A 15,949-nucleotide genomic window follows, 5' to 3' on the forward strand; every position below is an offset into this window, starting at 1 on the left:
ATGCCGACGGCAATCACATCGATTTTGGAACCATTTCCCACGCGCATCGTCACCTTGTCCTTAGCCAATCTTCGCTTAATCTGTAGCCCCTGTTTCGAGTTGCAAATATTCGCAACAGAACCAGTATGAAATACCCAGGCGCTACTGCGAGCATTAGTAAGTTACACATCAATAACATGTATATCAAATATACCTTTCACTTTGCCATCCTTCTTTTCCGCCAAATACTTGGGGCAGTTCCGCTTCCAATGACCAGTCCCTTTGCAGTAGAAGCACTCAGTCTCAGGCTTAGGTCCAGACTTGGGCTTCTTCACTTGAGCAGCAACTTGCTTGCCATTCTTCTTGAAGTTACCCTTCTTCCCTTTGCCCTTCTTCTTGAAACTAGTGGTCTTGTTGACCATCAACACTTGATGCTCCTTCTTGATTTCTACCTCCGCAGCCTTTAGCATTGCGAAGAGCTCGGGAATCGTCTTATCCATCCCTTGCATATTATAGTTCATCACGAAGCTCTTGTAGCTTGGTGGCAGTGATTGAAGAACTCTGTCAATGACACTATCAACCGGAAGATTAACTCCCAGCTGGGTCAAGTGATTGTGGTACCCAGACATTTTGAGTATATGCTCACTGACAGAACTGTTCTCCTCCATTTTGCAGCTGTAGAACTTATTGGAGACTTCATATCTCTCAACCTAGGCGTTTGCTTGAAATATTAACTTCAACTCCTGGAACATCTCATATGCTCCATGATGTTCAAAACGTCGTTGAAGTCCCGGTTCTAAGCCGTAAAGCATGGTACACTGAACTATCGAGTAGTCATCAGCTTTGCTCTTCCAGGTGTTCATGACATCTGGAGTTGCTCCTGCAGCGGGTTTGGCACCTAGCGGTGCTTCCAGGATGTAATTCTGCTGTGCAGCAATGAGGATAATCCTCAAGTTATGGACCCAGTCCGTGTAGTTGCTACCATCATATATCAACTTAGCTTTCTCTAGGAACGCATTAAAATTCAACAGAACAGTAGCACGGGCCATTTATCTACAACAACATAGACATGCAAAATACTATCAAGTACTAAGTTCATGATAAATTAAAGTTCAATTAATCATATTACTTTAAGAACTCCCACTTAGATAGACATCCCTCTAATCATCTAAGTGATCACGTGATCCATATCAACTAAACCATGTCCGATGATCACGTGAGATGGAGTAGTTTTCAATGGTGAACATCACTATGTTGATCATATCTACTATATGATTCACGCTTGACCTTTCGGTCTCAGTGTTCCGAGGCCATATCTGCATATGCTAGGCTCGTCAAGTTTAACCCAAGTATTCTGCATGTGCAAAACTGGGTTGCACCCATTGTATATGAACGTAGAGCTTATCACACCCGATCATCACGTGGTGTCTTGGCACAACGAACTGTAGCAACAGTGCATACTCAGGGAGAACACTTGTACCTCGAAATTTAGTGAGAGATCATCTTATAATGCTACCGCTGTACTAAGCAAAATAAGATGCATAAAGGATAAACATCACATGCAATCAATATAAGTGATATGATATGGCCATCATCATTTTGTGCCTTTGATCTCCATCTCCAAAGCACCGTCATGATCACCATCGTCACCGGCTTGACACCTTGATCTTCCATCGAAGTATCGTTGTCGTCTCGCCAACTATTGCTTCTACGACTATCGCTACCACTTAGTGATAAAGTAAAGCAATTACATGGCGATTGCATTTCATACAATATAGCGACAACCATATGGCTCCTGCCAGTTGCCGATAACTGTTACAAAACATGATCATTTCATACAACAATTTATATATCATCACGTCATGACCATACCACATCACAACAAGCCCTGCAAAAACAAGTTAGACGTCCTCTACTTTGTTGTTGCAAAGTTTACGTGGCTGCTACGAGCTTTAGCAAGAACCGTTCTTACCTATGCATCAAAACCACAACGATTTTTCATCAAGTTTGCTATTTTAACCTTCAACAAGGACCGGGCATAGTCACACTTGATTCAACTAAAGTTGGAGAAACAGACACCCACTAGCCACCTGTGTGCGAAGCACGGCGGTAGAACAAATCTCATGAACGCGGTCATGTAATGTCGGTCTAGGCCGCTTCATCCAACAATACCGCCGAATCAAAGTATGACATGCTGGTAAGCACTATGACTATTATCGCCCACAACTCTTTGTGTTCTACTCGTGCATATAACATCTACGCATAGACCAGGCTCAGATGCCACTGTTGGGAAACGTAGTATTTCATGAAAATTCCTACAATCACGCAAGATCTATCTAGGAGAAGCATAGCAACGAGCGGGGAGAGTGTGTCCACGTACCCTCGTAGATCGAAAGCGGAAGCTTTAGCACAATGCGGTTGATGTAGTCGTACGTCTTCACGATCTGACCGATCCAAGTACCGAACGTACGGCACCTCCGAGTTCAGCACACGTTCAGCTCGATGACGTCCCACGAACTCCGATCCAGCAGAGCTTCACGGGAGAGTTCCGTCAGCATGACGGCGTGATGACGGTGATGATGTTGCTACCGACGCAGGGCTTCGCCTAAGCACCGCTACGATATGATCGAGGTGGAATATGGTGGAGGGGGGCACCGCACATGGCTGGAATAGATCAATAGATCAACTTTTGTGTTCTAGGGTGCCCCCTGCCCCCGTATATAAAGGAGCAAGGGGGGAGGCGGCCGGCCAGGAGGAGGGCGCTCCAGGGGGGGAGTCCTACTCCCACCGGGAGTAGGACTCCTCCTTTTCCTTGTTGGAGTAGGAGAGGGAAGGAAGGGGGAGAGGGAAGGAAGGGAGAGAGGAGGAGAAGGAAAAAGGGGGGCGCCGCCCTGGCCGCCCCTCCTCTTCTCCCACTAAGGCCCATGAGGCCCAATTAACTCCCCGAGGGTTTCCGGTAACCCCCCGGTACTCCGGTTTTTATCCAAAACCACTCGGAACATTTCCGGTGTCCAAATATAGTCATCCAATATATCAATCTTTACGTCTCGACCATTTCGAGACTCCTCGTCATGTCCTTGATCATATCCGGGACTCCGAACTACCTTCGGTACATCAAAACACAAAAACTCATAATACCGATCGTCACCAAACTTTAAGCGTGCGGACCCTACGGGTTCGAGAACTATGTAGACATGACCGAGACATGTCTCCGGTCAATAACCAATAGCGGAACCTGGATGCTCATATTGGCTCCTACATATTCTATGAAGATCTTTATCGGTCAAACCGCATAACAGCATACGTTGTTCCCTTTGTCATCGGTATGTTACTTGCCCGAGATTCGATCGTCGGTATCTTAATACCTAGTTCAATCTCGTTACCGGCAAGTCTCTTTACTCATTCCGAAATGCATCATCCCGCAACTAACTCATTAGTCACATTGCTTGCAAGGCTTATAGTGATGTGCATTACCGAGAGGGCCCAGAGATACCTCTCCGACAATCGGAGTGACATATCCTAATCTCGAAGTACGCCAACTCAACAAGTACCTTCGGAGACACCTGTAGAGCACCTTTATAATCACCCAGTTACGTTGTGACGTTTGGTAGCACACCAAGTGTTCCTCCGGTAAGCAGGAGTTGCATAATCTCATAGTCATAGGAACATGTATATGTCATGAAGAAAGCAATAGCAACATACTAAACGATCAAGTGCTAACCTAACGGAATGGTTCAAGTCAATCACATCATTCTCCTAATGATGTGATCCCGTTAATCAAATGACAACTCATGTGCATGGCTAGGAAACTCAACCATCTTCGATTAACGAGCTAGTCAAGTAGAGGCATACTAGTGACACTATGTTTGTCTATGTATTCACACATGTATTATGTTTCCGGTTAATACAATTCTAGCATGAATAATAAACATTTATCATGATATGAGGAAATAAATAATAACTTTATTATTGCCTCTAGGGCATATTTCCTTTAGTCTCCCACTTGCACTAAAGTCAATAATCTAGATTACATAGTAATGATTCTAACACCCATGGAGTTTTGGTGCTGATCATGTTTTGCTCGTCGAAGAGGCTTAGTCAACGGGTCTGCAACATTCAGATCCGTATGTATCTTGCGAATTTCTATGTCTCCCACCTGGACTTGGTCCCGGATGGAATTGAAGCGTCTCTTGATGTGCTTGGTCCTCTTGTGAAATCTGGATTTCTTTGCCAAGGCAATTGCACCAGTATTGTCCCAAAAGATTTTCATTGGACCCGATGCACTAGGTATGACACCTAGATCGGATATGAACTCCTTCATCCAGACTCCTTCATTTGCTGCTTCCGAAGTAGCTATGTACTCCGCTTCACACGTAGATCCCGCCACGACGCTTTGTTTAGAACTGCACCAACTGATAGCTCCACCGTTCAATGTAAACACGTATCCGGTTTGCGATTTAGAATCATCCAGATCAGTGTCAAAGCTTGCATCGACGTAACCATTTATGACTAGCTCTTTGTCACCTCCATAAACGAGAAACATATCCTTAGTCCTTTTCAGGTATTTCAGGATGTTCTTGACCGCTGTCCAGTGATCCACTCCTGGATTACTTTGGTACCTCCCTGCTAGGCTAATAGCAAGACACACATCAGGTCTGGTACACATCATTGCATACATGATAGAGCCTATGGCTGAAGCATAGGGAACATCTTTCATTTTCTCTCTATCTTCTGCAGTGGTCGGGCATTGAGTCTGACTCAACTTCACACCTTGTAACACAGGCAAGAACCCTTTCTTTGCTTGATCCATTTTGAACTTCTTCAAAACTTTGTCAAGGTATGTGCTTTGTGAAAGTCCTATCAAGCGTCTTGATCTATCTCTATAGATCTTGATGCCTAATATAAAGTAGCTTCACCGAGGTCTTTCATTGAAAAACTCTTATTCAAGTATCCTTTTATGCTATCCAGAAATTCTATATCATTTCCAATTAGCAATATGTCATCCACATATAATATTAGAAATGCTACAGAGCTCCCACTCACTTTCTTGTAAATACAGGCTTCTCCAAAAGTCTGTATAAAACCATATGCTTTGATCACACTATCAAAACATTTATTCCAACTCCGAGAGGCTTGCACCAGTCCATAAATGGATCGCTGGAGCTTGCACACTTTGTTAGCTCCCTTTGGATCTACAAAACCTTCTGGTTGCATCATATACAACTCTTCTTCCAGAAATCCATTCAGGAATGCAGTTTTGACATCCATTTGCCAAATTTCATAATCATAAAATGCAGCAATTGCTAACATGATTCAGACAGACTTAAGCATCGCTACGGGTGAGAAAGTCTCATCGTAGTCAATCCCTTGAACTTGTCGAAAACCTTTCGCAACAAGTCGAGCTTTATAGACAGTAACATTACCGTCAGCGTCAGTCTTCTTCTTGAAGATCCATTTATTCTCAATGGCTTGCCGATCATCGGGCAAATCAACCAAAGTCCACACTTTGTTCTCATACATGGATCCCATCTCAGATTTCATGGCCTCAAGCGATTTTGCGGAATCTGGGCTCACCATCGCTTCTTCATAGTTCGTAGGTTCGCCTTGGTCAAGTAACATGACCTCCAGAATAGGATTACTGTACCACTCTGGTGTGGATCTTACTCTGGTTGACCTACGAGTTTCAGTAGTAACTTGATCTGAAGTTTCATGATCAATATCATTAGCTTCCTCACTAATTGGTGTAGGTGTCACAGGAACCGATTTCTGTGATGAACTACTTTCCAATAAGGGAGCAGGTACAGTTACCTCATCAAGTTCTACTTTCCTCCCGCTCACTTCTTTCGAGAGAAACTCTTTCTCTAGAAAGGATCCATTCTTAGCAACGAATGTCTTGCCTTCGGATCTGTGATAGAAGGTGTACCCAACAGTTTCCTTTGGGTATCCTATGAAGACACATTTTTCCGATTTGGGTTCGAGCTTATCAGGTTGAAGCTTTTTCACATAAGCATCGCAGCCCCAAACTTTAAGAAACGACAACTTTGGTTTCTTGCCAAACCATAGTTCATAAGGCGTCGTCTCAACGAATTTCGATGGTGCCCTATTTAACGTGATGCAGCCGTCTCTAAAGCATAACCCCAAAACGATAGCAGTAAATCAGTAAGAGACATCATAGATCGCACCATATCTAATCAAGTATGATTACGACGTTCGGACACACCATTACGCTGTGGTGTTCCGGGTGGCGTGAGTTGCGAAACTATTCCGTATTGTTTCAAATGTAGACCAAACTCGTAACTCAAATATTCTCCTCCACGGTCAGATCGTAGAAACTTTATTTTCTTGTTACGATGATTTTCCACTTCACTCTGAAATTCTTTGAACTTTTCAAATGTTTCAGACTTATGCTTCATTAAGTAGATATACCCATATCTGCTCAAATCATTTGTGAAGGTGAGAAAATAACGATACCCGCCGCGAGCCTCAATATTCATCGTACCACATACATCAGTATGTATGATCTCCAACTAATCTGTTGCTCGCTCCATTGTTCCGGAGAACGGCGTTTTAGTCATCTTGCCCATAAGGCATGGTTCGCAAGTACCAAGTGATTCCAAAAGTCCATCAGTATGGAGTTTCTTCATGCGCTTTACACCAATATGACCCAAACGGCAGTGCCACAAATAAGTTGCACTATCATTATCAACTCTGCATCTTTTGGCTTCAACATTATGAATATGTGTATCACTACTATCGAGATTCAATAAAAATAGACCACTCTTCAAGGGTGCATGACCATAAAAGATATTACTCATATAAATAGAACAACCATTATTCTCAGATTTAAATGAATAACCGTCTCGCATCAAACAAGATCCAGATATAATGTTCATGCTTAACGCTGGCACCAACTAACAATTATTTAGGTCTAAAACTAATCCCGAAGGTAGATGTAGAGGTAGCGTGCCGACGGCGATCACATCGACTTTGGAACCATTTCCCACGCGCATCGTCACCTCGTCCTTAGCCAGTCTTCGCTTAATCCGTAGTCCCTGTTTCTAGTTGCAAATATTAGCAATAGAACCAGTATCAAATACCCAGGTGCTACTGCGAGCTCTAGTAAGGTACACATCAATAACATGTATATTACATATACCTTTGTTCACCTTGCCATCCTTCTTATCCGCCAAATACTTGGGCAGTTCCGCTTCCTGGGTCTAATCTGCTTGCAGTAGAAGCACTCAGTCTCAGGCTTAGGTCCAGACTTGGGTTTCTTCTCTTGAGCAGCAACTTGTTTGCTGTTCTTCTTAAAGTTCCCCTTCTTCTTCCCTTTGCCCTTTTTCATGAAACTGGTGGTCTTGTTGACCATCAACACTTGATGCTCCTTCTTGATTTCTACCTCCGCAGCCTTTAGCATCTCGAAGAGCTCGGGAATTGTCTTATCCATCCCTTGCATATTATAGTTCATCATGAAGCTCTTGTAGCTTGGTGGCAGTGATTGAAGAATTCTGTCAATGACACTATCATCCGGAATATTAACTCCCAGTTGAATCAAGTGATTGTTATACCCAGACATTTTGAGTATATGTTCACTGACAGAACTATTCTCCTCCATCTTGCAGCTGTAGAACTTATTGGAGACTTCATATCTCTCAATCCGGGAATTTGCTTGAAATATTAACTTCAACTCCTGGAACATCTCATATGCTCCATGACATTTAAAACGTCGTTGAAGCCCCGGTTCTAAGCCGTAAAGCATGGCACATTGAAGTATCGAGTAGTCATCAGCTTTGCTCTGCCAGACGTTTTTAACGTCTTCAGTAGCATCTACAGCAGGCCTGGCACTCAGCGGTGCTTCCAGGACGTAATTCTTCTGTGCAGCAATGAGGATAATCCTCAAGTTACGGACCCAGTCCGTGTAATTGCTACCATCATCTTTCAACTTTGCTTTCTCAAGGAACGCATTAAAATTCAACGGAACAACAGCACGGGCCATCTATCTACAATCAACATAGACAAGCAAAATACTATCAGGTACTAATTTCATGATAAATTTAAGTTTAATTAATCATATTACTTAAGAACTCCCACTTAGATAGACATACCTCTAATCATCTAAGTGATCACGTGATCCAAATCAACTAAACCATGTCCGATCATCACGTGAGATGGAGTAGTTTTCAGTGGTGAACATCACTATGTTGATCATATCTACTATATGATTCACGCTCGACCTTTCGGTCTCAGTGTTCCGAGGCCATATCTGCATATGCTAGGCTCGTCAAGTTTAACCCGAGTATTATGCGTGTGCAAAACTGGCATGCACCCGTTGTAGATGAACGTAGAGCTTATCACACCCGATCATCACGTGGTGTCTCGGCACGACGAACTTTGGAAACGGTGCATACTCAGGGAGAACACTTTTATCTTGAAATTTAGTGAGAGATCATCTTATAATGCTACCGTCAATCAAATCAAAATAAGATGCATAAAAGATAAACATCACATGCAATCAATATAAGTGATATGATATGGCCATCATCATCTTGTGCTTCTGATCTCCATCTCTGAAGCACCGTCATGATCACCATTGTCACCGGCGCGACACCTTGATCTCCATCGTAGCATCGTTGTCGTCTCGCCAACTATTGCTTCTACGACTATCGCTACCGCTTAGTGATAAAGTAAAGCAATTACAGGTGATTGCATTGCATACAATAAAGCGACAACCATATGGCTCCTGCCAGTTGCCGATAACTCGGTTACAAAACATGATCATCTCATACAATATAGCATCATGCCTTGACCATATCACATCACAACATGCCCTGCAAAAACAAGTTAGACGTCCTCTACTTTGTTGTTGCAAGTTTTACGTGGTTGCTACGGGCTTAGCAAGAACCGTTTTTACCTACGCATCAAAACCACAACGATAGTTCGTCAAGTTAGTGATGTTTTAACCTTCTCAAGGACCGGGCGTAGCCACACTCGGTTCAACTAAAGTTGGAGAAACTGACACCCGCCAGCCACCTATGTGCAAAGCACATTGGTAGAACCAGTCTCGCGTAAGCGTGCGCGTAATGTCGGTCCGGGCCGCTTCATCCAACAATACCGCCGAACCAAAGTGTGACATGTTGGTAAGCAGTATGACTTGTATCACCCACAACTCACTTGTGTTCTACTCGTGCACATAACATCTACGCATAAAACCTGGCTCGGATGCCACTGTTGGGGAATGTAGTAATTTCAAAAAAAAATCCTACGCACACACAGGATCATGGTGATGCATAGCAACGAGAGGGGAGAGTGTTGTCCATGTACCCTCATAGACCGAAAGCGGAAGCGTTAGCACAACGCGGTTGATGTAGTCGTACGTCTTCACGGTCCGACCGATCAAAGTACTGAACGTACGGCACCTCCGAGTTCAGCACACGTTCAACTTGATGACGTCCCGCGAACTCCGATCCAGCAGAGCTTCACGGGAGAGTTCCGTCAGCATGACGACGTGATGACGGTGATGATGTTGCTACCAACGCAGGGCTTTGCCTAACCACCGCTACGATATGACCGAGGTGGAATATGGTGGAGGGGGGCACCGCACACGGCTGGAATAGATCAATAGATCAACTTTTGTGTTCTAGGGTGCCCCCTGCCCCCCTATATAAAGGAGCAAGGGGGGAGGCGGCCGGCCAGGAAGAGGGCGCGCCAGGGGGGAGTCCTACGCCCACCGGGAGTAGGACTCCTCCTTTTCCTTGTTGGAGTAGGAGAGGGAAGGAAGGGGGAGAGGAGGAGAAGGAAAAAGGGGGGCGCCGCCCCCTTCCTTGTCCAATTCAGACTAGAGGGGGAGGGGGCGCGCGGCTGCCCTGGCCGCCCCTGCTCTTCTCCTACTAAGGCCCCTGAGGCCCAATTAACTCCCCGGGGGTTTTCGGTAACCCCCCGGTACTTCGGTTTTTATCCGAAACCACTCGGAACACTTCCGGTGTCCGAATATAGTCGTCCAATATATCAATCTTTACGTCTCAACCATTTCGAGACTCCTCGTCATGTCCGTGATCATATCCGGGACTCCGCACTACCTTCGGTACTTCAAAACACAAAAACTCATAATACCGATCGTCACCAAACTTTAAGCGTGCGGACCCTACGGGTTCGGACCAATAGCGGAACCTGGATGCTCATATTGGCTCCTACATATTCTATGAAGATCTTTATCGGTCAAACCGCATAATAACATACGTTGTTCCCTTTGTCATCAGTATGTTACTTGCCCGAGATTCGATCGTCGGTATCTTAATACCTATTTCAATCTCGTTACCGGTAAGTCTCTTTACTCGTTCCGTAATGCATCATCCCGCAACTAACTCATTAGTCACATTGCTTGCAAGGCTTATAGTGATGTGCATTACCGAGAGGGCCCAGAGATACCTCTCCAACAATCGGAGTGACACATCCTAATCTCGAAGTACGCCAACTCAACAAGTACCTTCCGAGACACCTGTAGAGCACCTTTATAATCACCCAGTTACGTTGTGACGTTTGGTAGCACACAAAGTGTTCCTCCGGTAAACGGGAGTTGCATAATCTCATAGTCATAGGAACATGTATATGTCATGAGAAAGCAATAGCAACATACTAAACGATCAAGTGCTAAGCTAACGGAATGGGTCAAGTCAATCACATCATTCTCCTAATGATGTGATCCCGTTAATCAAATGACAACTCAAGTCCATGGCTAGGAAACTCAACCATCTTCGATTAACGAGCTAGTCAAGTAGAGGCATACTAGTGACACTATGTTTGTCTATGTATTCACACATGTATTATGTTTCCGGTTAATACAATTCTAGCATGAATAATAAACATTTATCATGATATGAGGAAATAAATAATAACTTTATTATTGCCTCTAGGGCATATTTCCTTCAGATGTAGTCGAACGTCTTCGCGATCCAACCGATCAAGTACCGAACACACGACACCTCCGCGATCTGCACACGTTCAGCTTGGTGACGTCCCTCGAACTTCTAGATCCAGCTAAGGCTAAGGTAGATTTTCGTCAGCACGACGGCGTGTTGACGGTGATGATGAAGTTACCGACGCAGGGCTTCGCCTAAGCACTACGACAATATGACCGAGGTGGAAATCTGTGGAGGGGGGCACCGCACACGGCTAAGAAATCAACTTGTGTGTCTATGGGGTGCCCCTTCCCCCGTATATAAAGGAGTGGAGGAGGGGCCGGCCGGCCTCATGGGGTGCGCCCTAGCTAAGGGGGGGAATCCTACTCCTACTAGGAGTAGGTTCCCCCCTTTCCTAGTCCAACTAGGAGGGGAAGGAAAGGGAAGAGGGGGAGAAGGAAAGGGGGTGCGACCCCCTTCCCAATTCGGATTGGGCTTGGGGGGCGCGCCCCTCCACTTGGCCACCTCCTCCTCTCTTCCACTAAAGCCCATGTAGGCCCATTAACCCCCGGGGGGTTCCGGTAACCCCCCGGTGAACCCGGTAAATACCCGATACACCTCGGAACCATTCTAGTGTCCGAATATAGTCATCCAATATATCAATCTTTATGTCTCGACCATTTCGAGACTCCTCGTCATGTCCGTGATCTCATCCGGGACTCCGAACTACCCGCGGTACATCAAAACACATAAACTCATAATACCGATCGTCATCGAACGTTAAGCGTGCGGACCCTACGGGTTAGAGAACTATGTAGACATGACCGAGACTCATCTCCGGTCAATAACCAATAGCGGAACCTGGATGCTCATATTGGCTCCTACATATTCTACGAAGATCTTTATCGGTCAAACCGCATAACAACATACGCTGTTCCCTTTGTCATCGGTATGTTACTTGCCCGAGATTCGATCGTCGGTATCATCATACCTAGTTCAATCTCGTTACCGGCAAGTCTCTTTACTCGTTCCGTAATGCATCATCCCGTAACTAACTCATTAGTCATATTGCTTGCAAGGCTTATAGTGATGTGTATTACCGAGAGGGCCCAGAGATACCTCTCCGACAATCGGAGTGAAAAATCCTAATCTCGATCTATGCCAACTCAACAAACACCATCGGAGACACCTATAGAGCATCTTTATAATCACCCAGTTACGTTGTGACGTTTTATAGCACACTAAGTGTTCCTCCGGTATTCAGGAGTTGCATAATCTCATAGTCATAGGAATATGTATAAGTTATGAAGAAAGCAATAGCAAAAAACTAAACGATCATAGTGCTAAGCTAACGGATGGGTCAAGTCAATGACATCATTCTCTAATGATGTGATCCCGTTCATCAAATGACAACTCTTGTCTATGGCTAGGAAACTTAACCATCTTTGATTAACGAGCAAGTCAAGTAGAGGCATACTAGTGACACTGTTTGTCTATGTATTCACACATGTACTAAGTTTCCGGTTAATACAATTCTAGCATGAATAATAAACATTTATCATGATATAAGGAAATATAAATAACAACTTTATTATTGACTCTAGGGCATATTTCCTTCACCTCGGGGTCCTGTTCATCCAGCGGCAACCACCTATACTACCACGGGGTCCTGTTCATCCAACCCCCATCGGGAACTGTTCATCACAGCTAACAACCAACCAACCGGCTGGACTCACCACGTCTCGACTCATTCTACGTATCGCGCGCGCGGCAGCAACAGGCACTGTTCATCCAGAGGCAACCCAACACACCGGGTGGCTACGTCTCGCACGAGGGCTCGATCGGCTTCAGTATAAGCAGCGGCAGCGACCGATCGCTCGGGTTCAGGTAGCAGCACCAGTGAAGGAAACGCTCGGGTTCAGTTAGAAGCGAAGGAATCGATCGGCTTCAGTACGTAGTGGGATCGATCGATCGCTCGGGTTCAGTAAGAGAACAACTCGCTCGGGTTCAGTTATAGCGAACATGGCTCGTACCACGCGCGCGTACGAGAGAGAAACGCGCAAACCACACTGCATTGCTCGGCCCCGACCACCCATTGTAACCGGGAACTCCGCGAAAATTTCCTCGCCCTCACTCCTACCACGATTTTTTATGTCATGGACGACCCAAAGAATGTCATGCAGGTGCGTACCCTGCCCGCCCAGGACGAAAAGCCCATTTTCTCTCATGATTTTTTGTCATAGAAGTAGGAGCCCATCACATCTATGACGATACGTGTTTTTGTCACAATTATTGTAATAGAAGTGTCATAACCATGACAATCTTTTTTCGTTCGGGCCATAATGTCACGGATGTGCCTTTTTTGTAGTGGACATCATGTAGTTCAACCCCCTTTACTCGTGCATCAACACGACATCTTTGTCGTACGGTCCCGGGTTGCAATAAATGACATCATTTATTTCAAGGACCCAAGCCCAACGAGAAGCCTGGCTAGGTATCGGCGATGATGGTTGCCTAACTAGCCAATCAATGATCTGGTCAGGGTTTTTAAAGTCCATCTGACGCACTTCATCCCTTGTTTCGCACAATGCGATTTGCCTTGCAAGAGCACGTCTATGAAATTTCTCTTGCTTATCTTTTTTCTCTTTAGCTTCGTACATCTTCTCATTGTCGTCGCACTTGGACACATAGTACTTTAAAAGTCTCTACAAGCCGTATTCAACACATAGACGACTTCGACCCACGGCTTCATCTTTTCCTCAATGACTTCGCGTTCACGCTTTGCCGCCGCCTCCGCAGAAGTCTCAAAGAAGGTGATCGGTCCCATCCTACAAGTCGAGGGGTAACTATAACGGTCATCCAAGGCAAAACCTTAACCCTAGCACTAACCCTAACCATTTCTTGACAAAACTACTAACCCTAGCACTAGATCGAGCTACCCCCAACAATGATAGGCACACAATACATAGTGTAAACACAAACATAACCCTAAAAGCATCATATAACTTGATTTTACCACAACACAATGATGAACTAGGGTTTCAAAGAATGTGAGCAAATCCAACAAAAAACATGATTCCAACCAACCAAAAGAAGGGAGAATGGGAGAGGTACCTTGGGTGATGAAAGTGCTCTGGATCCACCGGACAAATCTCAAGCAAATGAGAGAGATTTGGAAGGCCCTTGAGTGAGGAAGAGAGGGGGAGAAGGCTTGAGCTCGGGTGAGTGGAGGAGAATGAGGGCGATTGGTTGTGTGGGGTGGGGAGGGGCACAACCCCCACCACACAATCTTATCCACTGCGCAACACCCTACCGCCAGGGGTTTTGGCGGTAGCCTAATAGAGCCTACCGCGAGGGTCCATGTCGGTAGGGCCCTTTGCCTCGTTAGCACACGAAGACGTCCGTTCGTGCCTGCCGTTACACCTATCGCCGAAGACCATGTAGGGTGTGTGAAGCTATCGCCGAGGACTATGACAGTAGCAACAAGTCAGATCGGGAAATACTTTCAGATGAAATCAGATCCGGCTAAACTTTGCCAAAAAATCAAACCATTAAATTTGGCTCCGTGTAGTATAGGCCATGCTCTGAATGCTATGGACACGTGACCGGAAAGAAGACAAAGGGAAAACTCGGCAAGAGATAAGCTCGGATGGGAAAGCGGTGGGTGGTCCTACGTTGACACGCCCCCACACAGGTGGGGCAGCCGATGCAGCCCGATTTCCAGAATATCAGCCGGATGCTTTTCACGCGGAGGCAAAAGCGAAAACCCTAAAGCCGCCGCCCACACATCCCCAAGAATAAAACCACAAGGCCGCGGCTGACATCCCTCCCCAGCTTACACCTAGCCGCCGCCGCCGACGAAATCCACCCAAGCCGCCGAGCTCGTCTCGTCGTCGTCGCGCTCTAGGCTTTTGGGATGGAGGCCGAGACGGCGGCGAAGAGGGCGCGGGAGAGCGAGGTCGCTGCGGCGGCGGACGGGGCCGGTGAGCAGGCGGGGATCTCGGCCGTCATCCCCGGATGGTTCTCCGAGATCAGCCCCATGTGGCCCGGCGAGGCGCACTCGCTCAAGGTGGAGAAGGTCCTGTTCCAAGGCAAGTCGGACTACCAAGACGTGCTGGTTTTCCAGTCCTCCACCTACGGGAAGGTGCTCGTCCTGGATGGGGTGATCCAGGTGACGGAGAGGGACGAGTGCGCCTACCAGGAGATGATCACCCACCTCCCTCTCTGCTCAATCAAAGATCCCAAGAAGGTCCTGGTCATCGGGGGCGGAGACGGCGGCGTTCTGCGGGAGGTCTCACGGCACTCCTCGGTGGAGCAGATCGACATCTGCGAGATCGACAAGATGGTGGTCGATGTGTCCAAGCAGTTCTTCCCTCATCTGGCCCTCGGGTTCGAGGACCCTCGCGTGTCCCTGCACATCGGAGACGGCGTCGCCTTCCTGAAGAATGCTCCAGAGGGCACCTACGATGCAGTGATAGTCGATTCCTCCGATCCAGTAGGTCCTGCTCAGGAGCTGTTCGAGAAGCCGTTCTTCCAGTCCGTCTCCAGGGCTCTGCGTCCGGGCGGGGTCGTCTGCACCCAGGCGGAGAGCATATGGCTGCACATGCACATCATAGAAGACATTGTCACCAACTGTCGCCAGGTTTTCAAAGGCTCCGTGAACTACGCATGGACTACGGTACCCACATACCCAAGGTACGCGTAACTGATCCTGTCTTCTATGTGATCGAACTGGGTTCTCATTTCTTTAGCCACTGAGTTTATATGATTTTTGGTTTTTGTTGCAGCGGAGTGATAGGTTTCATGCTCTGCTCCACCGAGGGGCCTAGTGTTGATTTCCAGCATCCTGTCTTCAGCATCGAGGAGGACGAATACTCCACAAAATCCAAGGGGCAGCTCAAGTTCTACAACTCCGAGTTCCACACCGCATCGTTTTGTTTGCCATCATTTGCGAGGAGGGTCATTGAGGCCAAGGCTAACTAGATTCTTATGAAGATGGTCACTGAAACCAAGGCCAACTAGAAGAGCTGGTTTGGTTTCAACACAGGGAGCAATCTGTCTTAGCGTAGACAGAG

General features: G+C 46.3%; 1 protein-coding gene across 1 annotated transcript; it reads left to right on the forward strand.

The window, feature by feature from the left end:
* Window positions 1-14,633: 14,633 nt before the first annotated feature.
* Window positions 14,634-15,949, forward strand: LOC123165222 (spermidine synthase 1). The gene is made up of 2 exons (XM_044582855.1): window positions 14,634-15,569; window positions 15,662-15,949. The coding sequence occupies exons 1-2, from the start codon at window positions 14,791-14,793 to the stop codon at window positions 15,855-15,857; spliced, it is 975 nt and encodes a 324-aa protein (XP_044438790.1). The 5' UTR covers window positions 14,634-14,790; the 3' UTR covers window positions 15,858-15,949.

Source organism: Triticum aestivum, chromosome 7D (assembly GCF_018294505.1).
Source record: "Triticum aestivum cultivar Chinese Spring chromosome 7D, IWGSC CS RefSeq v2.1, whole genome shotgun sequence".
NCBI classification, from domain to species: Eukaryota; Viridiplantae; Streptophyta; class Magnoliopsida; order Poales; family Poaceae; genus Triticum; species Triticum aestivum.

Coding starts and splice junctions, on each gene's coding strand:
- LOC123165222 (XM_044582855.1), top strand. CDS start 14,791: ATGGAGGCCGAGACGGCGGCGAAGAGGGCGCGGGAGAGCGAGGTCGCT. Junction 15,570..15,661: donor ACGGTACCCACATACCCAAG/GTACGCGTAACT, acceptor TTTTTGTTGCAG/CGGAGTGATAGGTTTCATGC.